Here is a 27,851-nt window from a genome sequence, read left to right on the forward strand (position 1 = left end):
GCCTGTCTTGGCATAAATACTTCAATAAATAAATGAATTGTGGGCAATGCCTATAAAGAAGCCTGGGAGTGGGGAACAGCAGCTTGGGAAGTCAGGCCTGTTAGATCCTAGTTTGCCACTTATAGGTAATAAATACCCATAAACATTACTTTCTAATTATTTTACTACATCTTACTGTTAATATTATCTGCACTCTGGAGTTTATATCTCTTGTGTCTAGGGCTGGCTTCATGGTCATGAACGTAAGCAGTCACACAAGACCCTGAACTCAGAAGGGAATATGCTTGGTTTAAAGCTCTGCTGTAGCCATCTTAAAATTGTTAATAAATTTTTAATCCATTTTGCACTGGGATTCATAAATTATGTAGCAGCCCCTAATTGTATCTGTGTGGTGGAAATACTATGTAATGATATGCTACTATGTATCACTTCCCAATTCAGTGTCCAGTACCCTCATATTGCAGCTGGAAGTAGCCCGTGGGGGACGTTGGTCCACGCTTGAAACAGGGTGGGAAGCAGTTACACACCATTCACCAGCACCGCTGGGCAGTGTAAGTATAATGGTCATGCACCTCCCTCACCCTCGCCCCTGGGCGTTTTGAATGCCAAAGAGGAAAAGAAGATCTTTTTGCATAGCAGCTTATTATTTATTTGTGACAGCAAAGCAATAACTTCATCCTTGGCATTATGTCAAATTATAAATTCAGATCTCCCGTGATTGAAGACTATCCCACTTAAAATACGCCACCTCAGGAGGCTGTGAGCAGTCGTCCTGAATGAAGGCGTGCTCCCCGAGGTAACCGGTTAGCAATCCGCGGACACGCGCCTGCCGCCTCTCCCACTGCGCTTGAAGCGGAGCGTCGCCGAGGGCCCAGAGGGGCGGGAGCTGGCCGATCGACCCTCCGCCAGATCCCCGCTGGAGAAAGCTCTCCTACCCGGAGGCCGCCAGCACCTGCAGCTGCGCCCAGCGATGGAGTCCTCCTGGCTGGAGATGCGCTGGGCGCGGCCCTTCTACCTGGCGTTCGTGTTCTGCCTGGCCCTGGCGCTGCTGCAGGCCCTCAAGCTCTACCTGCGGAGGCAGCGGCTGCTGCGGGACCTGCGCGCCTTCCCTGCGCCCCCGACCCACTGGTTCCACGGGCACCAGAAGGTAGATGGAAGGGAAGGGCGGAGGACCGCGCTGCAGAGGAAGGCGGCGGGCAAGGCGGCTGCTGCCTTCCCTCCCTCGGGACCCTGTGTCCTGCACAGCCCTCTCTAGCCCAGCCTGTGGCTCTCAGCATCTTTTCATTACCCTAGACTTGCTCTCCCGCAGCCCTGCTGGGGAAGATCACTAGTGAGGAAGCTCTGGGGGCTGGGAGAGAGCTATTTAAAGAGCCTGAATATTGAAAAAGAGAACAAGGTGTAACTCAGGTCTGCCTCCAATTGTTCCACCAATCTCTTGTATTTATACAGTGAATTGTAAAAAGCCTTCTACATGTATTGCTTAAAAAATAGCATGCTGTTCTAAATAATACGTATTAATTACAGAAAATATGCAAAATTGAACACAATAGTTGGCATCCTTAGTCCATTCTTACCAGAGAAAATTAACTTTCTTTTCTTAAGATTCTTGTGAAGTAGGGAGTGGCCCCAGCCAACCACTCAAGAAATATTGACTGATGGAAATTTGTAGAGAAAGACTGTTACCTTTTGATATCACCTGTTCTTCAAATCTGCTCTCACCCCGATTCATTTTTTTATTCATTCAGCCAACTCTGAGGGGCAGTTGTGTGATAGGTGCTAGGATTACAAAAAGAAGGTGGATCCCTGCCCTCTAGGGGCCCAAGGCAGGTGCGGACTTAGGCCACAAAGAGAAAATGAAAATATAGGGTGATGAGTGCTTTAGTAGAGGCCTAGTGTGCCTGTCTGCCTGGGGGAGGAAAGAAAGGCCGTGAGGGGCTGAGCAGAACCTCAGAGGACCCGCAGTGTGGGCGGGTGTTCCCAGAGGAGGTACTGCAGGATCCTTGGGCTCCTCCACTGCCTAGTCCTCCTGCCCTAAAGCAATCGCTTTCAACTCTTTTATCGATCTCTTCTTGTATTTAAATCCTTCCTTGTAAAATAATCTTACTACATTGCATTCATTAATTTACTAATTTTAGACATCCATCTATGAACTTCTATATGACAAGGAACCACTTACACCTCATCTTCCACTGTCCCAATACAGTTATATTGAATTTCTTAATTAAATTGAAAAATTAGTATTTGTATTATTTTGATTATTTACTGCTGATCTAAATGGTCCCCTTTGATTTTGTTCCTTTGCTCATAGAGCTTTCCCCCACCCCATGGTATTGTTAACTTCCTCCTTTTCTCATCTGCTTAGTTTTTCAATATCTGTCACTATTTTTTTCCAAATGCTCTATTGGATCTGTCAAACACATCTCAGTAATCTTTCCAAATATTCAAGCATATCAATTAATCCATCAGTCCATATGCTTCTCTGGAAGTATTTTTCCCCGCAGACCTCTCCTGTTCCAATCAGGACTGATTTTTTTTTATTTCAGCTTATTATGGGGGTACAAATGTTTAGGTTATGTATATTGCCCTTGCCCCGCCCCCAAATCAGAGCTTCAAGCGTGTCCATCCCCCAGACGGTGCGCTCAATGTATATAGCAGCACAATTCACAATTGCAAAGATGTGGAAACAACCCAAGTGCCCATGAATACATGACTGGATTAATAAAATGAGGACTGATTGTTTTTTAGGCCTGGTACACAGACATTGCCCGAGCCTTCTCTCCCATTGATGCTGTCCTGTGTTATATATATCTCCTGTCTCCTGGATACTGTCTTCTTTTGTTTCCATTGAATTGGTTTGGCATCTTTGTCAAAAATCAATTGACCATATACCCAATGATCTTGAGGTGTAAAAAAAAAATCAATTGACCATACACGTGGAAGGTCTGTTTCTGGATTTTCAATTCTATCCATTCATCTATGTCTGTCCTTATGCCAGTAACACACTGTAGCTTTGTAGTAAGCTTTAAAATCAGGAAGTGTGAATCCCCCCCCCTTTGTTCTTCTGCAAGATTATTTTGGCTATTCTGGATTCTTGAGTTTCTATATGAATTTTGGGATCAGCCTGTCAACTACAAAGAAACCAGCTGGGATTGTGATAGGGATTGTATTGAATCTGTGGATCAGTTTAGGGAGTTTTGCCATCTTAACAATATTAAGTTTTTTGATCATGAACATGGGATGCCTTTCCATCTATTTAGATCTTCGTTAATATTTTTAATAGTATTGTGTAGTTTTCAGAGTATGAGTTGTACATTTCTTTTGTTAAATTTATTGAGTGTTTTATTCTTTTTGATACTATTGTGTCTTAATTTCATTTCAGATTATTTATTGCAAAGTCTATATTTCCTCTTGACTGTAACTAAATTATTTTTGAGTATGTGTTTCAAAGAAGCCTTTATCAGAATTTTGCAGATTAGAAATGGCTGACATATCAAACTGTCTAATATGACCAACCCATTTAACCAGGTCATGTTCCTTTTGGTGGTTCACCACTCAGGAAGTCACAAGGAAAGGACAAAACTATTTTACACAGACAGTAACATTGTTATTGACACATAATAATTGTGCATATTTATGGAGGCACATGTGATATTTTGATACATTTACACAGCGTGTAATGATCAAAGCAGGGTATTTAGGGTATCCATCTCTCAAACATTTATAATCTCTTTGTTTTGGGAACATTTCAAATCTTCTCTTTTAGTTATTTTGAAATATGCAATAAATTATTAATTATAGTCATCCTACTGTGCTATTGAGCACTGAAACTTAATCCTTCTATCTAAAGACAATACCATTTTAAGTATAGTCATAAGGTTCCAGAAGGAAAAAGTAGGGGGTAGGGGATTCCCTATAAGATGAGGGATTTAATTCCTTTCTCTGTTCTAGTCATACTTGTCTCTTCACTGTTCCTCAAACATGCCAAGGATTTTCCTCCCTCAGAGCTTTGAACATGCTCATCTTTGGTTAAAATGCTCCCCCTGCAATTTATTCAGGCCTGTGAACAAATGTCACCTCCTGAAAGAGGCTTGTCTTGACCACTCAAGTCAAAATAGGACCTACAGTACTCTTGGTCTCCTAACCCTGTTTTTATTATCTTGGCCCTTATCCTTCTCTGACACTATGGTGTGTAGTCTTTTGCTTGTTGGTTTATTATCCACCCCCCCAATAAAATATAAAATCTGTGAGGAGAGGGTCTTTGTTCACCACTATAGACCCAGGGCTTGGAATGGTTCCTGGTGCATAGTAGGTGCTCAATAAATACTTTGTCAAATGCATAAATATATTAAATGCTAAGTAAATTCCTTCATTCAAAGATCTATTGGCTGCATAGAATAGGCCAGGTACTTTGACATTTATTCAGTAGGTCAATGAATCCCAGCCAGCCTGTGGGACCTAGGGTGTATATATGCAGGTGTGTCTCTGTGTGTGTATGTGAGTATACTTGGATGTAATGCAGGGAACATCTGTCTAGCTAAGTGGTAAAGCACTTGGGCTCTAGAGTTGAACCTGAGTTTGAGTCCTACTACCAGCTGCCAACTGTACGACCTTGGGCAGATTACCTAACCTAGTCTCTAAAGCTCAATTTCCTCATCTGTAAAATGGGGATTATAGTGGTATCTACTTCATAGAGTCCTGATGTAAATGTTAAATAACATAAAACATGGAAAGCACTTAGCAGCACCTAGCTCTTAGCAGTGCTTGATAAATATTAGCTATTACTATTTTAGGGATACTATGCATTTTCTGAACATTTCTGAACAATGTTTTTCCTAAATATGTGTAATACCCATTTTTAAATATATTTAGGTATTGCTATGGGGACAAAGTAATAGAACTTAATTATATTACAGGATTTAAAATAGCTTTCTGTCCTTTCTATCCAGTTAAGAGTTGTGAAAAGTGTGACCAAATACTTTCATGCGGCTCGGGGTATCCATGACAATTTTTGACCTAAACAAAAAATCCTCATATTAAGTTATAATTCCCATGAGAGCAAAGATCTTGCCTTTCTTATATTTCAGTGTATCTTTATCACCTGATACATGTAATAGGTACTCAATAAATACTTGTTTGTTTATTGTTTATGAATGAATAAATGAAAACATAGTCACACTGTTGGAAACCACCACTCAGGGTAGTGAGTAGACACTTGTCTCTGGCTTGGTTATGGTAGTGTTAGCCAAAAACAGTCTGCAGCATTTCAGGAAATAGATTTCAAGAGTCTCAACCTTTCAGTGGGCTTACTAGCCAAAGAACACTTCGTGGGTTCAGATTGCTAAGTGATAACAGGAAAGTGGAAGCCAGAGTTTTCTACCTCTGCTGAAGCTAAGAACATGAGAAAGAATTGCCAGCCTTAAGGTTGCTTTGCAGGTAGGGACCTGCACAATGTTGTTTAAGCGTATAGATGGGCACGCTGAAACACACAAATATGGGTACCCCGTACTTTACATAAGAAGCAAATGTAAATGAATCTTATTTTCAGTGACTTAGAGAAACTGTTTAAGTGAACCATTAGTAATCTGCTTATAAAAGTAAAAAGTTCTTCTCTTGTAGTAGTATTTGTGCTCTCATTCACAGATGTTGGAGGCTGTTTGTATTTGAGTTTGCCTCAAGCTTTACACATCTGGGTAAATGAACCTTCTGCTGTTATGGGAGAAAATTTTGGATTTTCTTTGTAGATGGGGTTGGCAGGTTTTTAGAGAGAAGCATTTACAATTAAGTCATGAGAAAGAGTCACTGATTGGAACAGGGAGAAGGACTGGTGAGCTGAATGGTGGGCCATGTTCAATTACTAACAGTTAGTTTCCCACATAGGAAAGAAATCTTTTTAACCTCCAGACCCCACTCCTAATCTGAGTGTGATGTCAGCAGGCAAGGCAAAGTGTGACTCAACTCACTTCTCCCTCTGTTGGGAAAACAGCTCACAGTTTAAGTTATTTGACAGTGACTCGGTCGGGGGGTACAACATATGTTTATACTGAGAAGATAAATACACTAACCTTATTTAGAAAATTATCCCTCAAGCTTAGAAATCCCAAAGAAAGCATGTTCACTCACTTCCAGAAAAAGGGTCAGGCTCTGACCTTATCCTGTGCAACCTTAACCAGGCCCTAAACGCAGCTTATGTCTGTAAGAAGAGACAAGTCCAGCCTGACTGGTCCTCGAATCTCCTTTCCTTTTTCCACTGCAGATTTTTCAAGACAATAAAATGGAGAAGATAGAGGAGGTTGTTGAAAAATACCCTCGTGCCTGCCCTTGCTGGATTGGGCCTTTTGAGGCATTTTTCTACATCTATGACCCAGAATATGCAAAGACATTTCTGAGCAGAACAGGTAAGAAAAGGGGCAAATCTCTGGGACCTAATCCTCCTGGGAGTGAAATGCACAGAACTCACAGGCAGGATTCTGAAGCAAAGATTAGTATTGGGCCTTAAAGAGACTCTGGAGCAACAAATTTCCCACAAATACTGAAGGGGCTTCCCATGTCCTCCTTAGTCCTTTGTCTCATTCAGGACCCCATGGGCCCTTTGAGGACGGTGTATCTTAAAGCCCACTGGCATTACCAGCCTTACTATGGGCTTCCTTTGCTTCTCCTGGTTTTGTGACTTCAGCATCGGCAACACTCCCCAGCCCCACCCGCTGTATTGAGCATAAATCTTCAGGGGAATCAGAAAGAACTCTGCCTCTGCTGGTTCAATGCAGACCTGAATGCTAGATCATTCATTTACCAGTTGAACGTCTTGATTGGGATCTAAATTTTGGTTTTCCTCTCTGCATATTTCTCATCTGTGTTCCCTTTGTGGGCATGAGTTGCCTACCTCCCATACCCAATCCTTTTTCAAGGCTTTCACCGTGGATTGTTTCATAGCGCAACACTAAAACATCCAGTTTTTGCTCTGTCAACTTTGCAAAGCCCAGGTCTCATATTCTGATCTTCTTTCCTGTGCCGTTGTATCCGTCACCCTTAATAAAACCTAATAAAAGAAAATGGGCTTTCCCTGACCATTCTGTGTTCCCAGTGTCCCTGCTCTGATTTGTTCCATGTTCACCTCTTAAAGACAAGAGCTATAAAACACCTCCATGTCAGGGTTCACAAGAACACCAAGAGGCATTGGCACCTTATTACCTAGTGCGTGCCGGCCCCTGCTCTAATAGTTAATTTGCCTTCCATAAAGGATATATGATGTCTCAACTCCCTTTCTGACACCTTTTTAACCCTCAGGCAATCTGCTTTTGTTGAAGGCAGTGTAAACAAATGAAGAATCTGGGCTTGTGTACCTGTCCGCCTGGTCGGGCTTGCTGTTCTCTGGTACCTGAACCCAGACGTTCGGTTCCCCAGGCTGCCAAGGGCTGCAGGGTGTGGGCCCTGGGTTCCCTCTTGCTCACTATCTGTGGTTACTGCAGGCAAATGGAGAACACTGTGCCAACTTTAATTGGTAATGAATGCTCCCTCTAATGCCATCTTTTGTTTCCTCTGCTTGATTCTGCAGATCCCAAGTCCCAGTACCTGTACAAGTTCATAGTTCCATGTCTTGGTATGTATGTGTACATGAGTGATGTAACCCACTCTCGTCTAAAGTCTCCTTTCCGTAGTAAAGCATCCCAGAGAAACTCAACTCTGAATTCAAAAGCATTAAGGGTGAGGAATATCTACACTGAAAGTTATCTAGGGGAGCTCTAAGGTCAACAGAGCACAACATCCTGGAAAGTCTCTTTGTCCATTTTTCTCTCCAAAGTCCCATTCTCAAGATAGCAGATGTGGGGATCCATCCCTCATCTCTCTCTGTAAAACTGCAGTCTCACCATCCCTATTCTTTTTCTGTCCTTTCTTCTCTTTTGATTTCTTGAATCTTTTCCTTTCTTTTTGGAGTTCCTTTATTTACATATGCAAACCAGTAAAATTTTGCTGTAAAGTACAGTTTGGCAATATTCTCTGAACAGATAAATTAAGCTCTTTAATCATACAACATGTATTTATGTTAGACAAGGAAGGAATTCAATGAAAACTATAGGCTTGGATTCCGAACACTTAGATTTGAATCCTGTTCCTTCCCACACTGACTAGTTGAATGTGATCTTGGGGAAGTCACTTAATCTCTCTACACCTCAGTTTCCTCAATTTTGAAAATGAGGATGAGAGTAACATCACTGGGCTGTTATGAGGATCAAAAGAAATGCATATTTTCAGCACTTAATGTGATGGCTGGCATTGCAGCAACACCAGATCATGCATGCCTCACAAGCCTGGTATGTTGTAAGCACTCAATGAATGGTAGCAGTTATGTATTATTAATAATAAACTTTAAAGTCCTTTTACAGTCAAATCCTTAGTGGCTACTCTGGCAATAGAAGATAGTGAAACACTGGCCTCGATAAGTGTTTCCACTTTGTATTAATATCATTCACAGACCAGGGCTCAAGGAGGGGACATCTGGGGACAGAGTGGACACTCTGGCCTAGTTTTTTGTGAATTTGTGTTCAGAGTAGTTTATGGATGGGTTTGGAGTGGAGAGGAGATGAATTCATTTGTTGTGTTTCCAGTGTGAGCTAGGGAGGAGGTTGCAGCTTCATTTAATATGCACAGGAACACAGTGATGTAGGTATTTATCATCATACTTCATTGTTGAGAAAACCAAGGAAGGTTAAGTTACTTACTCAATTACTACATAGGTAGTGATTGGTGATTTCAGGATTAACACTCTCATCTTAGCAGGCTTTGAAACTTATCAGCCTTTGAAACTCTCACAGTGTTAAATACATCCATCCTGCATGTAAGCATCTAAACGCACCTCCATCTTAATATATGAGCACTGCTTTGATATTCCACTATGTCATGACTCCCTGTGGTCATGGTCATTCCATGCTGTCTGTGCTTCTCATCTCTCTTTCTTCAGCTAATCTGTTTAATAATAAAACGGTATGTGCCTTTTATTTCTCAAGGAAAAGGACTGTTGAATCTAGAAGGGCCCAAGTGGTTCCAGCACCGTCGCCTACTAACTCCTGGATTCCATTTTAACATCCTGAAAACCTACATTGAGGTGATAGCCCATTCTGTAAACACGATGCTGGTGAGTGAGGGGAGGGTGTGCTCTGGTGCATCTCAAAATGCTTCCAACAGGGACTGTATTAGGCATTAGTTTAGTGGGTGGTGAAAATCAAGTCAATGATTTCTAGAAATTAACCAATGTACACTGCATTAGGCATTAGTTTAGTGGGTGGTGAAAATCAAGTCAATGATTTCTGGAAATTAACCAATGTACAAGTACCTATTGAGCAATAAGTGTCTGGTAAGCCTTTGTTATGTTCTTTGGGTGATTAAAAAATATATATATCTGGGCCTCTGTCTTTGATATATTTTGAGATCCTATGGTAATAAACCAAGTACCAAGTGGTGAGATTTTAGACAGTAAGTGCTGTAGGTGACAGGTTGGAAAGGCAGGAACAGCTATTACAGCTTCAGATTCAGAGGAGACTCAAATTTATCATGAAATCTAAGCTGGACTTGAATACAGAGATAATATGGGTGAGCGAATTTGAAGCAGGGTAAGTCAGCTTGAACAAAGGCTTGGAGGTTTACATGGACTTGCCCAATGGCCCTAAAGGACTGAGCAAAGAACAATGTCTGTATTAGAACTGCAGATGTGAGTTTCCTCTTGTAGGTGGTGGAGGATCATTAGGCACTGACCCGAGCCTTCCAAAGAGGCAAAATGACATTGTAGAGGAACATTCCTGTGGGCAGTGTCTGACTTATACATGAGTTCTATTCCAAAACTCTACTTGTACAATGGTTTTAAATTTGTAAATCATATTTATTTTGAAATCATACAAGTAGTTCATTAATACAGTTTCATCATAAATGCTTTGAATACCAAAACCAAAGCCAAAACTTCCCTCGTCTTCAGCAAGCCCATCCCTGTCCTCAGAGGAACTGCTACGTTGCCAGCTCATTGGCTGGGTTCTCAGCCAAGCTCACAGAAGCTGATCAAACTGAAGTTTGCCGGGATTGCGATAAAAACATGGTGCGAATCCTCAAGGCAGAGACCTGGAGACCGCAAGGCACAAGACAGGGCAGGAGGAAAGCATCCTCTTTCTAGTCTGGTTGCTGTCCAGCTTCAGCACAATTTCAAGCCAGCAGTGACTGTAGTTGAGTTTTCTCTCCACTTTTAGGAGCAATTTCTGCCCTCCTCGTTTCTCAGCCTCACCTTTCCCTAGGTTTCCCCTCCCTCGTCCTCTGCTGAATTGTTCCAGACTCAGTGCCTCAAGCGCGGAAGTCTTGCCTTTGCTTTCATTGCTTCTCAACTCACCATTTGTACTCAGTAAAACATACGTGGTGCTGATGAAAGCTATTTGACTAAACAATTGACACTTAGGTAAAACTTTTTAAAACTCTCTTTGCCTTTTATTTGTGGTTTCCAAGTCCTTAGCACCAAGCTTAGTGCCCCGGTAGGTACTCAACAAGTGTAGGTTGAATTGAATTTAAACATTTCAACGTATTTGCGTTTTTACACAAAGAATGCTTATTATGACAAATACATTTTCAACTGGGGACTTTGTGGCAGTTCTAAAAAGTCAGGCCAAGCATTTTAGGGCAGTGTGAGTAGGTCTCCTTTTGCGGGGAAGTCGGATGGGCACAGGTTGTGCTTGGCTAGGAGTCAGCTCCTGCCGGCGGCTTCTCTCCACAGCATCTCTCTGTCCCCTGCTTCTGGATGATCTAAAATGTTTTTGAAAATGTTCCAAGTTTAAGTGTGGTTATGGTGGTTGAGAGTAGCAGAGTGGTATCTAGCGAGCTGGGAAGTGAAGGCGGAAGCAGCCCTGGGAAACCCCTTGTAATTATGGGTCTTGCATCAGTGATTGTGTGTTTTAATGGAACTCTGGTCTGTTTGAGAGCAGAGTTATGGTAATAATGGAAAAGCCACAGCTCCTTCCCACAGCCATTTGCCAGCTATGCAGTTTGCTCTTTCTTACTCAGCCGGGTGCGTATTTCCCTTCCTTGTGCCCAATGTAAACACACGGCTTATTTCCTCATGTGACCTTTGGTTCCTGCTGGGTCAGGGTGGTTTCCTTTAGATCTAAGGGCAGAGTCAGGGAGGAGGCTTCAAACAAAGGCAGTTTGATGGTGGTAAGGATGTTTACCTTGTCTTCCTATGCAGGATAAGTGGGAGAAGCTGTGCAGCACTCAGGAGACAAGCGTGGAGGTTTATGAGCACATCAACTTGCTGGCCCTGGATACAATCATGAAATGTGCTTTCAGCCAGGAGTCCAAATGCCAGATAAACAGGTCAGTGACAGGAGCGCAAAAAAGATATTTGCTCACCATTCTCTAAACCATTTATTAACACGTTGTCCCAACTTTCTCCTCTAGCACCCATGATCCTTATGTAAAAGCCACGTTTGGAATCGGCAGAATTATACATAACCGCATGTACAGTTTCTGGTATCACCATGACACGATTTTCAAACTCAGCCCTAAGGGCCACCACTTCCAGAAGTTAATCCAAGTGGTGCATCAGTACACAGGTATTTGTTGAATTTGGGTGGCCCATGTCCATACACTGTCATGATTGTATTGTGCCTATCTAGATGGAGAGCTTCAGTGTGAAAAGAGGAAGAGTATTTGTTCTTCATGGACCGTTTATGAGGACATTGCTCCAATGAAAATACAACTTGCGTCCTTTAGAAGACTTTGCTACATCCATAGTAGTAGTCTTATCAGAACTTTTCTATACATTATATAATTTTTATTATATACAATTATTAGTAATATAAACATAGCAGTGAGCATTTAAAATTTCAAAACATACATGGAATATGGCTTTTGGTACAGTGATTACAGTGATAACGACCAGCTAAAAACATTCATGCACCATAGGAGTGAATAGGAACAGTAAACATGGACATGCATTTAAAAGAAGCTTGATTCAAAAATAGTTTTAGCAAAACAGAAACACAAAAATTGAAATAGATTAAGCTTTTTAAGCAATTTAACATTACCATTCATGAACACCATAATACGGAATACTTATCAAGCCCTTAATTAATTCTTCATCAGCTCCACCACTTACTAACAGTGTGACTTTGGACAAGTTACTACTTAATCTCGGTGTCATCTGTAAAATGGAGATTAAAAAAAACCTGTCTCACAGGTTTATTGTAGTGATGAATATACATATATAAAACATATATATTGATGAATGTGTTTGTGTATATATATATATAAATATATATAAAGCATTTAGGACAGTGTCTGGCACTGAATAAATGCTAAATATAAAGGATAGTTACTATGTCAAATACCTTTGCCCCCAGGAAATTTGCAAGACACACGGACACATGCATATTCACACATATGTATATATACATATGCACGTAGCTATTGTAAGGAAAACACTCAGAGACGTAGGATAGAAACAATTTGACACCAATGGGCATTATAAATAGCAATAGTCCTTAAACCTTTTTGCATCATGGCACACACAGAAAATGTTAATATTTATATGGTTCATAGGAGTAAACAAACAGGGGTGGGTTTGGGGGGGTAGCTACATAGACCTTGGTGAAAAAACTCTTTTCACTTTTTTATATAATTATGATAAAAAAAAACAAAATGCAAAGAATTTGGGAAAACACTGAATGTTAAATTTTTTTAAAACTTCAAAATAAAACCTTTTCAAAATCATATACTTTTATTTAGTCAAATTTATCAATATTTTCTTTTCTTGCATCTGGATTTTTAGGAATCATTAAAAGCGTTTCTCTAGTCCAGAGTTTCTGAACCCTTGGCATTAGTGACCTTTTGGATTGGCTAAGTCTTTGTTGTTGGGACCTGTGCATTGTAGGATGCTTAGCTGCATCCCCGAAATCTACCCATAGAATGCCAGTAGAACTCTGACAGTTGTGGCAAACAAAAATGTCTCCAGACATTGATTAATGTCCCCTGGGGTCAAAATAGCCCTGAGTTGAGAGCCATTGCCATATACTCAGGTTGCAGAGAAATTCATGTAGTAGTATCTCATTGTTATTTTAATTTGCATTTCCCTGATGACATATGATATTGAGCATCTTTTCATTTGCTTATTGGCTGCCTGTATATCTTCTATGGTAAGGTGTCTGTTCGGATCCTCTGCCCATTTTCAATTGGGTCATTTGTGTTCTTATTGTAAGTTTTAAGAATTCTCAGTATATTTTGGGTACCAGTCCTTTATCCAATATGTCTTTTGTGAAGATATTTCTCCCAGTCTGTGACTTGTCTTTTCATTCTCTTCAAACTATCTTTCACAGAGCAAAAGATTTTTAATTTTAATGAATCCAGCTTACCAACTTTTTTCTGTCATCAATTGTGCTTTTGGTGTTGTATCTAAAATGTCATCACCAAATCCCATCACCTAGATTTTTCCTATGATATCTTCTAGGAATTTTACACTTTTGCATTTTACATTTATGTCTATGATCCACTTTGAGTTAATTTTTGTGAAAGCTGTAAGATCTGTGTCTAGATTCAATCTTTTTGAATGGATGTCCAGTTGTTCCACCACCATTTTTCAAAAAGGCTATCCTTTCTCTGTTGAATTGCCTTTGCTCCTTTATCAGAGATCAGTTGGCTGTATTTGTGTGGATCTATTTCTGTGCTTTCCATTGTGTTCTCTTGATCTGTTCATCTGTTCTTTCTCCAATACCACACTATCTTTATTACTGAAGGTTCAGAGTAAATCTTGAAGTCAAGTAGTGTCCATCTTCCAGCTTTGTTCTTCTCCTTTTATGTTGTGTTGGCTGTTCTCGGTATTTTCCCATACTATATACAATTTAGAATCTGTTCATTGATATCCACAAAATAACTTGTTGGGATTTTGATTGTGATTGCATTGAATCTATAGATCAAGTTGGAAATAAATGATGTCTTGACAATATTGAGCCTTCCTACATGTCCATGAAATATCTCCCATTTATCTAGCTCTTTTTTAATCTCTTTCATCAGAGTTTTATAGTTTTACTCATACAGGTTTTACACATATTTTGTTACATTTAGACCTATTACATTTTTCAGAGCTAACATAAATTCTGTAGTGTTTTTAATTTCAAATTGCAGTTATTTATTTGTAGTATATAAGAAATCAATTGACTTTTATATATTAACATTGTATCCTACAACCTTGCTATAATTGCTTATTAGTTCCAGGAGGTTTTTATTGATTCTTTGGGATTTTCAACAATCATGTCATCTATGCACAAAAACATTTTTATTTCTTCCTTCCCAATCTGCCTTTCATTTCCTTGTCTTATTGTATTAGCTAAGGCGTCCAGGAGAATGTTGAATAGGATTGGTGAGAGAGGACATCATTGCCTTATTCCTGATCTTAGCAGGAAAACATCTAGTTTCTCACCATTATGTATGATGTAAACTGTACGGTTTTTGTAGATGTTCTTTATCAAGTTGAGGAAGTTCCTCCTCTATTCCTAGTTTGCTGGGAGGTCTTTTTCTAATTATTATGAATGACTGTTGGATTTTGTTGAATGATTTTTTTGCATCCATTGATATGATCATATGACTTTTCTCCTTTAGTCTGTTGATGTAATATTTTTTTACATTAATTGATTTTTGAATATTGAACTAGCCTTGCATACCTGAAATGAATCCCACTTGGTCTTGGTGTATAATTATTTGCAGATATTGTTAGATTCAATTTGTTAATATTTTGTTGAAGATTTTTGCATTTATGTTTGTGAGGAATATTGGTCTGTAGTTTTCTTGTAATATCTTTGTCTAGTTTTGGTATTAGGGTAATGCTGGCCTCATAAAATGAGCCAGGAAGTAGTCCTTCTGCTTCTAATTTCTGGAAGAGATTGTAGAAAATTGGTTTAATTTCTTTCTTAAATGTTTGGTAGAGTTCACCTTCACCAGAGAAATCATCCATGCCTGGTTTTTCTGTTTTGGAAGGTTGTTGATTATTGATTTAATTTCTTAGTAGACATAGGCCATAACAAATAACTACAAACTGAGTGACTTAGAACAACAGAAACTTATTCTATCACAGTTCCAGAGGCTAGAGATACAAAATCAAGGCATCAGCAGGGCCATGTTCCCTCTTGAAGGCTCTAGAGAAGAATCCATCCTTCCTCTTTCTACCTTCGGTGTTTGATAGTAATCCTTAGAATTCCTCACTTGCAATTGCATAACTCTAATTTCTGCCTTCACGTGGTTGACTACTCTCTATGTATCTTTTTCCAAATTTCTTTCTTCTTATAAGATTACCAATCACTGAATTAGGGCCCACCTTACTCCAATATGACTTCATCTTAACTTGATTATAGTCACATGCCACATAACAATGTGTCAATGACAGGCTGCATATACGATGGTGGTCCCATAAGATCATAATACCATATTTTTACTTTACCTGTTCTATGTTTAGGTATGTTTAGATAAACAAATACTTATCAATGTGTTGCAATAGCCTGCTTTATTCAGTATAGTAACATGCTTTACTAGCATGTTGTAGCTTAGGATCAATAAGCTATACCATACCGCTCAGCCATGTAGTAGGCTATATCATCTAGCTTTGTATAAGTATACTCTATGATGTTTGCACAGCCACGAAATTGCCTAACTATGCATTTATCAGAATGTATTCCCATCATTAAGCAACATGTGACTGTGCTTCTACGAAGACTATCTTTCAAAATAAGGCCACATTCACAGGTGCTAAGTGGACATAAAGTTTGAGAACACGTTCTTCAGTCTAGCACACTGTTTCTTTCTCTATGTATTATGTCTTCTTTGTTCTTTTTAAGTGTAATGTCTTTTGACATTATATTTTTGTTCTGTAGCTACCATAGTATTTAGTCCTTTTATGGAGTCCTTAATTCCCCTTTTCCTTACTTAACCATTTGCTATCTGGTTTGTCATTAATTTTTATTGTGGTAAAATACATATAATATAGCATTTACCATCTTAACCATTTTTATGTGTACAGTTCAGCGGCATTAAGTATGTTCACGCGGTTGAGCAACTGTCAACACCATCCATCTCCAGAACTCTTTTCATCATGAAGAACTGAAACCCCACACCCATTAAACAATCACTCCTCATTCTTCCCACCCCTCAGCCCTTGGCAGCCACCATTCTACTTTCTGTCTATGAATTTGACTACTCTAAGTACCTCATCTAAGTGGAATCATACAGTATTCATCCTTTTGTTACTGGCTTATTTCATGGTTTATCAGTTTCAAATGATGTCCTTTGAGTTCCATTTCTTACCTGTACAGCTATTGGTGATGTTATTCTGCTTTCGCCTTTCACTCTCCCATATATTATATTTTTAGTTGCATTATTCTTACGTTAAAATTCATATGTTATTATTCCACCCAGGTCTCTATCTTTGTTTTAGTCTAAGATCTAGAAATAAATTTCTTAAATGCCCACCTCAGTTCTTTAAATGACATTCTTGCAGTCATCTCTAGATTTGATGAAGTCCATCCTCTGTGTCCTCAGGAAGGGCTCATAACCACAGCATCCCTTCAGTTCTTGCATATGTAAACCTGTTTTTCCATAAGGTCAGTTTGGCTAGATGTAAAATACTTATCTCATACTTTCTTGAATTTCTTAAGATGCTCTACCATTGCCTTGAGTTCTTTATTGTTGCTGGTATGTCTGATGCTAGCCCAACTTTCTCACCCCAAAAAGTGGTTCGATCTTTTTGTCTGGAGTCTCTGAGAATTTTTTTCTTCTGTCTTTAACATCAAATAGTTTTACTACGGTATGTAATGGAATTGGCCATTTTTTTCCAATTTTTCCAGGCATAAGATTGGTCCTTTAATATATAGATATAAATTTGCTCCTATTTTGAGAAAATTTTCTGGAATTATGGTTTTAAATATTACCTCTATTCCACATTTTTAGTTTTCTTTTTTTCTTTCAGCCCCTTCCATTATACATATGTTGGCATTTTTTTTTTCTGTCTTCCATTTCATTCCATTTTATTTGGTAAACTTTTCTATGAAGATAAGATTTTAGACTGAGGAAGAAAAGAACAATTGGTTGTTTGAGTCTAAATTTAAAATCATCTTAATTATATTGCCTACATACTTGATATAAACTATGTTTGGGTCTGTTGTGTTTATTTTTGGAGCTTTCATCAAAAGTTGTCCATTTAATAGGGAAATGAACCTTCTGTGAAAATTAAATCTATTTAAATATCATGTACTCACTTTGGTTTCTGGAAATTAAGCAAGATTTAGAGCTATTCATGGGCTATGGCTTGCTTTATAATTTATTTGACTTTGATTTACTTTGCTGTCACTTTGGTGATGGGGAACTATTATCCTACCCAGAAAAAATGATCCAGGACAGAAAGGAATCCTTCAAGGCTAGGGAGCAGCAGAAGAACACTCAGAAGAGGAAGTACAAGGATTTTCTGGATATTGTCCTTTCTGCCCAGGTAAATCTTCCAAGTTTATGATCCTGCTCAACCAGCCAGTTACTTACGCGGGTAGGCAGGTAAGTGGGGATGAGGTGGGGAGACAAAAACGAAACCGATTGACTAAATTTAACCACACTTTGAATTGGTGAGTTGGTTCCATGCAGTTTGGGGTAAAGACAGAATTCTGCAGCCATGTTACTCGAGGGAGTCAGTAATGACTAAATTACAGATTTGACAGGATTTGGGGCTTATCATATAGTTACATGGAGTTCAAGGAATCACAGGAAAATGGTCACAGGGTAAGCATGTAAAATGATGATGATGAGGTCCTGGAAAATCTGGATATATCTAGGAGTTTGAACAGAATTTCTAGGGCCTGGTGATTGGGGGCCTCTTTTCAAGGCCTGCTTTTTTAACCTTGGTTCTCCTTTATGCTCTGGGCAAAATGTGGCTTATACTATATATTCGTTGAACTGAATTAAAATTAAAATCCATATTTGAAACTCTAGTTTTTCCCCTAAAATCATTATTTTGATTGGATAGCCAAACATCTATAAACTGACATTTTTTTTTTAAACTTTTAATGTTTACAACCTACTTTTTGTTCAGTTCTTATTAATAGGTTTATATAAGTGTTGATGCACATGGTTTAAAAGAGTTAATTATTTCTAGGGGGCTTGTTTCAAAACAGTGACTGTCTTGCCCAAATATCCAGAGGCAACCACTTTCAACTTGTCTTTTTTTTTTTCCTATTACCTCCATGTCTCCAAATTGCTTGGTTATTGCTCTGTTGATTTTTTTCACTCTTTGGCCTTATCTATTGATTTCTCATGTTAAACGATAAAAATTTAACTTTCTAGCACCATCCCACCCTACCATTCATGCCCACTGACATTTTATAAAAATATGTCTCTACTATGCTTACTAGGCTGAAAACGGAGAGTGCTTCTCAGATACTGACATCCGATCTGAGGTGAACACGTTCATGGCCGCGGGGCATGAAACCACAGCTTCGAGCCTCTCCTGGCTCCTCTACTGCCTGGCTCAGAACCCTGAGCATCAGGACAGATGCCGGGAGGAGATCAAGGCCATCCTAGGGGACGGGTCTTCCATCACCTGGTAAGATCTGCGTCCCCAAGTATTTCATCCTAGTTCTCCTCCTGGGGTTTTGCTTTATTTTTTTGCACTGGTAACTTAGTGACCATAGTGTCTCAAAATATGTGTATATGGAAGCAGAAGAGGTAGGCTACTTTTCTACTCTTTCTTAAGAGAGCCCCAACTTATCCTCTTGTCTTTTGCAAAATAAGGTTAGTCATCTGTAAATTATCTGTCACTATTTTTCTAATCAGTGGTGTGTGAAACATCCCATCTCCATTCTTTCATTCGATCTCTGGTGCATTGGAAATGAGGACTTGATCCCTAGGTTTGCACTTAGAGCTTGAACCATGGGGCTCATGTGGGACTCCTGAGAGAGCTGAATGAGCAGCTGCAGTATTTAAGGCTCATTGTAGACATCCTCTCCCATGCCCTTGTCTCCAATTTTATTCCTCAGGATCGATTTTGGACTTTGAACATAATGTTAGATGATACATACTATAGTTGAGTTTAGCAAATATAGACTGAGGACATTTTAAGTACTGAAGCACTAAAAAAGATTGACTAAGATTTGATGTGGGTCCTGCCCTCAATGAACTCATGGTCTACTACAGAAGACAGACCTCCCTATAGAAAATTACAGTGTACCATGATGAGTGCAATGACAGATATATGTGCTGGCTAACACAGAGACATAGAAGACAGGCACCTAACCTGGCCTGCATGGCTCAAGGAGACTTCTCTGGGGATCCAACACTTAAGCTGCCTCTTATAGGATAAGTAGAAGTTAGCCAGGTGGAAAACCTCAATTCTATTTCGTTAGACTTTAAGCACATCTTGCTGTTAATAAATCCCAGGTTATGGATTTGCCACTCAGATGTGCTGTTTGCAAAGATAAAACATGCCCCTAACATAAATCTCACCCTTCTCCCTAGCTGGTCAAAAGGGCAGAAGGACAGAAATGCTAAGGGCAACTCAGCCACATGACTAGGAATAAACATCATATTTCATATGCAAAGGTCAGCTCATTTGAAACATTTCTAAAGCAAAATTTGAAGTTATAAAGTATAGAGATCTCATTTTTATAAGGAAGTAATAATAATTTTCTACCATAAATTAAAGGTTTAATCTATATAGCACACAATACAGTGTTGAGTAATTATTTTTTTTAACTGACAAAAATTGTATGTGTGAGTGTATATGTTTGTGTGTGTGTATATATATATATATGTAGTATACAACATGATGTTTTGGTATATGTATACATTTTGGGGAATGACTGACTCAATCAATCAATGGACACTTATCGCACACTTATCATTTTTTGTGATGGAGACATTTAAAAGCTACCCTCCTAGCAATTTTCAGGTATATAAATTGTTAACTAATACTTTGTGCAATACATCTCCTAAACTTATTCCTCTTGTCTAACTGAAACTTTGTATCCTTTAAGTGACATCTCTCCAATTCCTCGTTGCCCCCAGCCCCTGGTAACCACCACTTTACTCTCTGCTTCTGTGAGTTTGATTTTTTTTTAGATTCCACATATAAGTGAGATCATGTGGCATTTGTTTCTCTGTGCTTGGCTTATTTCACTTAATGTAATGTCCTCCAGGTTCATCCATGTTGTCACAAATGACAAGGTATTCTTCTTTTGTAAGGTTAAATAGTATTCCTTTGTGTATATATGCCACATTTTCTTAAGCTATTCATTCAATGACTGACATTTAGGTTGATTTCACATCTGGGCTATTGTGCGTACAGATACCTCTTCAATACTGATTTTGTTTCCTTTGGATGTATATCCAGAAGTAAAATTGATAGATCATATGGTGGTTCTATTTTTGATTTTTTGAGGAACCTCCATACTGTTTTTCATAATGGTTATACTAATTTACATTCCCACCAACAGTGTTCAAGTGTTCCTTTTTCTCCACATCCACACTAATATTTGTTATCTTTTGTCTTTTTTTGTTTTTTTTTTTTTTTGAGATGGGGTCTCATCCTGTCACCCAGGCTAGAGTGCAGTGGCTTCATCACAGCTCACGGCAACCTCAAACTCCTGGGCTCAAGCAATCTCCTTCCTCAGCCTCTTAAGTAGCTGGAACTACAGGTGCATGCCACTATGCCTGGCTAATTTTTCTATTTTTTGTGGAGACAGAGTCTCTCTCAGGCTGGTCTCCAACTCCTGACCTCAAGTGAATCTACCTCCTTGGCCTCCCAAAGTGCTAGGATTACAGGCGTGAGCCTCCATGCCTGGCCTGTCTTTTTGATCATAGCCATTCTAACAGATGTGAGGTGAGAGATCATTACAGTTTTAATTTGCATTTCTCTTATGATTAGTGATGTTGAGCCTTTTTAAATATACCAGTGGCCATTTGTATGTCTTCTTTTGAGAATGTTTATACAGGATTTGCCTATTTTTTAATCAGGTTATTTGTTTTCTTGCTATTGAGTTGTGTGAGTTCTTTATATATTTTGGATATTAACCCCTTGTCAGATATATGGTTCACAAACATATTCTTCCATTCTGTGTGTTGTCTCTTCACTATGTCGATTATTTTCCTTGTTGTGCATAAGCTTTTTGGTTTGATGCAAAACTGTTTGTCTATTTTTGCTTGTGTTGCCTGTGATTTGGGGGTTGTAGCCAGCATATTTTTGCCAAAACCAATGTCAAAAACCCTATATTTTTTCTAGTAGTTTTACAGTTTCGTGTCATATGTTTAAATCTTTAATCCATTTTAATTAATTTTTGTATATGGGATGAGATAAGGGGCCAGTTTTATTCTTCTGCATGTGAACATCCAGTTTACTCAACACCATTTGTTAAAAAGCATATCCTTTCACGATTGTGTGTTCTTGGTACCTTTGTAGAAGATCAGTTGACCATAAATGTGTAAATGTATTTCTGGGTTCCTTATCCTGCTTCATTAGCTTATATGTCTGTTTTGTGAGAAAGTACCATGCTGTTTTGGTGAATAGAACCTTGTGGTGGATTTTCAGATCAGGTAGTATGATGCCTCCAGCTTTGTTCTTTTTGTTCAAGATTTCTTTGGCTATTTGGGGTTTTTTGTGGTTCCACACAAATTTTAGTGTTGTTTTTTCTATTTCTGTGATAATGCTATTGAAATTTTGATAGGGATTGTATTGAATCTGTAGATCACTTTGGGTAGTATGGACATTTTTAACAATATTAATTCTTCCAATCCATGAACACAGGATATCTTTCCATTGGTATCTTCTTCAATTTCTTTCACCAGTGTTTTATAGTTTTCAGTGTATAGATCTTTCACCTTCTTGGTTAAATTTATTCCCAAGTATTTTATATTTTTGTAGCTATTGTACATGGGATTTTCTTTATTTCTTCTTCAGATAATTCATTTTTAGTGTATAGAAATGCAACTGATTTTTGTGTGTTGATTTTGTATCCTGCAACACTGAATTTATTTATTAGTTTTAACAGTTTTTTGGTGGAATCTTTAGAGTTTTCTATACTTATGATCATGTAATCTGCAAATGGGGACAATTTAACTTTTTCCTTTCTAATTTACATGCCTTTTATTTCTTTTTCCTGCCTAATTGCTCTGGCTAGGACTGCCTGTACTATGTTGAATAGAAGTGGCAAGAGTGGGCATCCTTGTCTCATTCCTGATCTTAGGATGAAAAGGTCTCAGCTTTTTACCATTGAATATGAAGTTAGCTGTGGGTTTGTCATATGTGCCCTGTATTGTGTTGAGATACATTCCTTCTTTAGCTAATTTGCTGATAATCTTTATCATGAAAGGATGTTGAAATTTTTCAAATGCTTTCTCTGCATTTGTTGATAGGACCACATGGGTTTTATCCTTCACTCTTTCAATGTGATGTATCACATTTATTAATTTACGTATGTTGAACCATTCTTGTATCCCAGGGATAAATACCACTTATCTTAGTGAATGATCCTTTTAATGTACTTCTGAGTTCAGTTTGCTAGTATTTTGTTGAGGATTTTTGCATCTATGTTCATCAGTGATATTGGCCTGTAATTTTCTTTTCTTAAAGTATCCCTGTCTGGCTTTGGTAGCAGGATAAATTCACCTTGTAAAATTAGTTTTGAAGTATTTTCTCCTCAATTTTTTGGAAGAATTTGAGAAGGATTCATAGTAGTTCTTCTTTAAATGTTTGGCAGAATTCAGCTGTGAAGCCATCAGGTCCTGATTTTTGATTACTGATTCAATCTCTTTACCTAGTATTAGTATGTTCAGAGTTTCTATTTCTTCATAAGCCAGTCTTGACAGGTTTTATGTCATTAGGAATTTATCCATTTCTTTTAGGTTATCCAATTTGTTGGCATGTAATTGTTCAGAGTAGTCTCTTATGATCCTTTGTATTTCTGTGACATCAGTTGTAATGTCTCTTTTTTCATTTCTGATTTTATTTACAGTATTTGAGTCTTCCTTTTTTCTTGGTTATTCTAGCTAAAGTTTTGCCAATTTGCCCCTGTTGCTTTTCCCGCCTCTCTTTCTGCTCTGAGTCACAGCCTTTCACATCAGTTCTGTACTCCCCAAACTCCAGAGAGCATAACTTGGATCATCCTAAGTCAGTGGTCCCTAAACTTTTTGGCACCAGGGACTGGTTTCATGGAAGACAATTTTTCCGTGGACCTGGGGTGGCAGGGGGAGATGGTTTCAGGATGATTCAAGTGCATTACATGTACTGTGTAGCCAGACCTCTCTGCTAGTGATAATCTGTATTTGCAGCCTCTCCCCAGTGCTAGCATCACCTCCTCAGCTCCACCTCAGATCATCAGGCATTAGATTCTCATAAGGAGTGCACAACCCAGATCCCTCGCATGTGCAGTTTACAGTAGGGTTCATGCTCCTATGAGAATCTAATACCACTGCTGATCTGACAGGAGGCAGAGCTCAAGCGGTGATGCGAGTGATGGGGAGTGGCTGTAAATACAGATGAAGCCTCGCTTGCCCACTGCTCACCTCCTGCTGTAAAGCCCAGTTCCTAACAGGCCACAGACTGGTACTGGTCCACAGCCTGGGGGTTGGGGACCTCAGATCTAAGTGACCCTCCTGAAGCCTCCCACTCTTTATGATGGGGGAACCCACCTGCCTCTATTCTGCTTGGCACACTGGCATTCCATCAATTCTCTTGAAAAGATTTTTTTTTTCTCTCTCAAAATTCGTAAGCCTCCTCTGTTCAATCCTTAGGCATTTCTTATACATGTTTACTTTATATGATAAGCTAATGATTTGCAAAACTGGTTTTCAGAAATATCTTTAGCCAGTGTTTTACTGGTAAGTTGGCACCTCACTTTGTAATGAGGATATTGGAAATCTGTTTGGTTCCTCTGCCTCTGGAATGTCAGCTGATCCTAAGGTAGAAAGAGTCCCAGTTTAACATTCTGTTACATAAACCAATGGCAAAGTAGCCTTAATCTGAGGGTAAATAATTACAAGGAACAACCATCAAATAGAAAAAGTCAATTATTTACAAACTGGATATGATGTCTGAGTCTCCTACCTCCCTCATCCTCACAGGGACCATCTGGGTGAGATGTCGTACACTACGATGTGCATCAAGGAGACGTTACGATTGATTCCTGCAATCCCGTCTATTTCCAGAAAACTCAGCAAGCCCCTTACCTTCCCAGATGGATGCTCACTGCCTGCAGGTCTTTGTATTCTTTTCCTAAGAAGTTCCTAGAGACTGGGGGATCTGGGGGGCCATGCAGTGACAATGACTGGTGAATTTCTTATCACTTGGAGAAGACAAAAAATAATCCTAAGGACACCTGACTTAGGGTTGGACACCTATTAAGAGCTCAGAGGGTAATACCTTGATCAGCTGTGAATTTCAGAGACTTTTGAAAAGACACATAGCCAGTTGCAGCAAAGCTAAGCCAAGAACCCTTGTCTCTGGAATCCCCTCCCAGGGTTTCTTCCATTGTGGGACATTATTTCTAAGATAATCTTTCTTTGACTGAGTTTGAGGCCCAGATGAAACTTCATGGAAGATGAGCACCATTATCTCTGTCTGAGAGACCAAGGGGCATCTTTGGCCTCCTCATCATAATATCACCCTTAGAAATGTACAACATTTAATAGTTTACATGGGCTGGGCGTGGCGGCTCACGCCTGTAATCCTAGCACTCTGGGAGGCTGAGGCGGGAGGATCGCTCGAGGTCAGGAGTTCGAGACCAGCCTGAGCAAGAGTGATACCCCTGTCTCTACTAAAAAATAGAAAGAAATTAACCAGACAACTAAAAATATATAGAAAAAAGTTAGCCAGGCATGGTGGCACATGCCTGTAGTCCCAGCTACTTGGGAGGCTGAGGAGGAGGATCACTTGAGCCCAGGAGTTTGAGGTTGCTGTGAGCTAGGCTGACACCACGACACTCTAGCCTGGACAACAGAGTGAGACTCTGTCTCAAAAAAAATAAAAAAATAAAATAAAATAATAGTTTATATGGAGCCTTCAAACACATTTTCTCATTTTTCCTCTTGGAAAGTGACTTAACAGACACTTAAACAGTGATTTATAGTTTCTAAACACTTTCAATGTAGCCAAAAACCCACCAGGGGAACCTCAATGTGCAGGTGAGGTTAATTGATATGAGCAGAGCTAGAACTTGTACAGAGGCCCTGAACCTGGAACCTAGGGTCTTCAAAACAGCACAGGTTTCTGAGCAGGTTGTGGAAAGCAGTGGGGTTATGTGAGACACCCTTTCGCTTATCTGTATCAATGTTCTATTAATTCATGCCTTACGAAACAAACCAGCAGGATTGCTCGTAAACACCTATAGCCTGTCACTAACCTTGTTGACAGATCCAGAATTGATTTATTAGAATTATTTCTGGTAACCAAATAATCCTCAAATTCTCTCTCCTTTGTCTTTTATTTTTTTATCCCCAACCATATAGATATTTGCCAAAATTTCCCACCTTCCATGTATGAACAGCACCAACAGAAGTTTGTCACTGGATCTGCATGATAAAATCACAGTTCTATTCTTATGTACTCAATCTGTCGCCAGCAGGTGTTCGATAGTCCATTAACAGATATTTAAGTAATTTCCGAACATAGCAGGAAACATAAGCACAGTTTATCACTTTGATATAATACCAACAGCTCCTTAAAATGAAATCATTGATTAAGTAAATTATTGCTTTGAAATCTAAGGTGCCAACCCAAGCCACTGATGACTTCAGCTACAGCACACAGAGCTCTGCCAGGAGCGAGCTGTTTCCTTCAAGAAGAGCTGAAAAGCAGTATAACAGTAGTCCACAACTTACTCTTTCTCCTGAAATCTCTTTTATTTCCCTACTTTCTCAGGAATGACTGTGACTCTCAGTATTTGGGGTCTTCACCACAACCCTGCTGTCTGGAAAAATCCAAAGGTATGACTCTCTTATGCATAAATACGTCAAAGAACTAATGCTGTGCAACTCACTTTTTGGTAGATAAGCATGGAAATGGCTATATAGTTAAAGCAAATAACACATAGAAAACAAAAGTAAAGATAAAATTCCCCCAAAACGTAAAATTGTCTGTGTTCTCAAAATATCACACGTACTGGTGCTCTCTTTCACATAAGCTGCTAATATCTTAAGATTTATTACCTGTAATAGGAAGCTGGACAACCTATCTTGGTAACAATTGACCACATAATCATTTTGGCTTGGCTTATAAGTGGGTGCACTCTTATTTGCAAAGCAAAAATAATACCACTTGTCATAGTATTTTTGCTTCCCCCAAGTCTGGGTAGCAAACCAGTCAGTTGAGAAGCCAGACAGAGTCTGCAGGTCTACAGGTACACTGTCCCGTGTGGCAGCCGTTAGCCACATGTGGCTACTGAGCACATACAATGTGGCTAGTTGGAAGATGTGTTGTAAGGGTAAAATATACAGTGGATTCTGAAGACATAATACCCCCCAAAATGTGAAACATTTCCTTAAAAGTTATTTGTATTGATTATGTGTTGGAATGATAATTTTTGGTTAAATAAGTTCTATTACTAAAATTAATTTCACCTTTTAAAAATGTGGTTACCAGAACATTTTAAATTACATATGTGGTCCACATTATATTTCTATTGATTGGTGCTAAGTAGTAACTTAAGAAATATGTTAATGTTGTTTTGGGGATGGTAGCGGAACTGTCCTCTCATTTCAGGTCTTTGACCCCTTGAGGTTCTCTCCGGAGAATTCTGATCGGAGACATCCCCATGCATTCTTACCATTCTCAGCTGGACCAAGGTGGGGACAATTTGAAGTTGTTGAAAATACACAAAAATGTTTATTTAGGAATAGCTGACTCCTTTTAACCCCTCAGCCCTATGAATTCTTCCATGGAACCCCATCTTCTCATCTGGCCATGAAGTAGATCTTGGTGCCTATTTGAATCCCTGAAGGGGTTAGTTTCACAAAGAACAACTGCATTCTCTATCGCATCCTCTATAGCCATGCCCCAGAGAGCTATCCTATGATGTGAGCTGTTGCTCAGGTGCTCACTGCAGTCTGCCTCCAAAGCAGGAGACAATTTTGTGAGTTATTCCAACTGCAACCTTGTTATAGGGAAGGCATCATGTTGGAGCCTCCCAGCTCACATTCATGCAGGAAGCAGTATAAGTCCAAAGTCCAAAAGTTTCAATGGCATTTAGTGCAAAAACATTGCTTTACTGTGTGCTTCAGACTTGTTATTCTAGTATTTCGTTAAAGAGTAGGCAGAAGCATCATTTCTTCAAACATCACTTTCTTCCTCTCGGTGTCTGCAGAAACTGCATCGGGCAGCAGTTTGCCATGGTTGAGTTAAAGGTGGCCATTGCCTTGATTCTGCTGCGCTTCAAACTGACTGAAGACCCCACCAGGCCTCATCTCTTCTCCAGGCATGTTATCCTCAAACCCAAGAATGGGCTCTATTTGAACCTGAAGAAACTCCCTGAATGTTAGATCCCAGGGTACAATGATTAAATATGTTTTGTTTTTAAGTTAAATTTACAGCTAATGGTCCAAGTAAATGGAAAGGAATCAAAATGTGGTGGGAGGGGTGGAGGTAGGAGAGATGGGGCGTCTCTGTGAAGCTGCACATTATCCAGAAACATTTCTGGGTAACACAAGGTATCTCCTTGATCAGTTTCTATATGACTTTGGAAGATTTTCACATATTTTCCATTTGATTTTGCCTACTGTTAATATTCTATGCCCAGCACTTTGCTAGATGACTTACATATATTTTCTGTTGTTTTTAAAAATAGTTTTCAGAATTACAAAAGTAATAGGTGATT

General features: G+C 39.2%; 1 protein-coding gene across 1 annotated transcript; it reads left to right on the plus strand.

Moving 5' to 3' along the window:
• Positions 1–970: 970 nt before the first annotated feature.
• LOC138389498 (cytochrome P450 4X1-like) lies at positions 971–27,851 on the plus strand. The gene is made up of 12 exons (XM_069477887.1): positions 971–1,147; positions 6,254–6,395; positions 7,553–7,597; positions 9,003–9,130; positions 11,213–11,340; positions 11,425–11,579; positions 17,388–17,494; positions 18,405–18,595; positions 24,106–24,239; positions 25,901–25,965; positions 26,741–26,823; positions 27,342–27,851. The coding sequence occupies exons 1-12, from the start codon at positions 971–973 to the stop codon at positions 27,514–27,516; spliced, it is 1,530 nt and encodes a 509-aa protein (XP_069333988.1). The 3' UTR covers positions 27,517–27,851.

The sequence above is a fragment of the Eulemur rufifrons genome, chromosome 8 (genome assembly GCF_041146395.1).
Source record: "Eulemur rufifrons isolate Redbay chromosome 8, OSU_ERuf_1, whole genome shotgun sequence".
Taxonomy (NCBI): Eukaryota; Metazoa; Chordata; class Mammalia; order Primates; family Lemuridae; genus Eulemur; species Eulemur rufifrons.

Coding starts and splice junctions, on each gene's coding strand:
- LOC138389498 (XM_069477887.1), top strand. CDS start 971: ATGGAGTCCTCCTGGCTGGAGATGCGCTGGGCGCGGCCCTTCTACCTG. Junction 1,148..6,253: donor GGTTCCACGGGCACCAGAAG/GTAGATGGAAGG, acceptor TTTCCACTGCAG/ATTTTTCAAGACAATAAAAT. Junction 9,131..11,212: donor ATTCTGTAAACACGATGCTG/GTGAGTGAGGGG, acceptor CTTCCTATGCAG/GATAAGTGGGAGAAGCTGTG.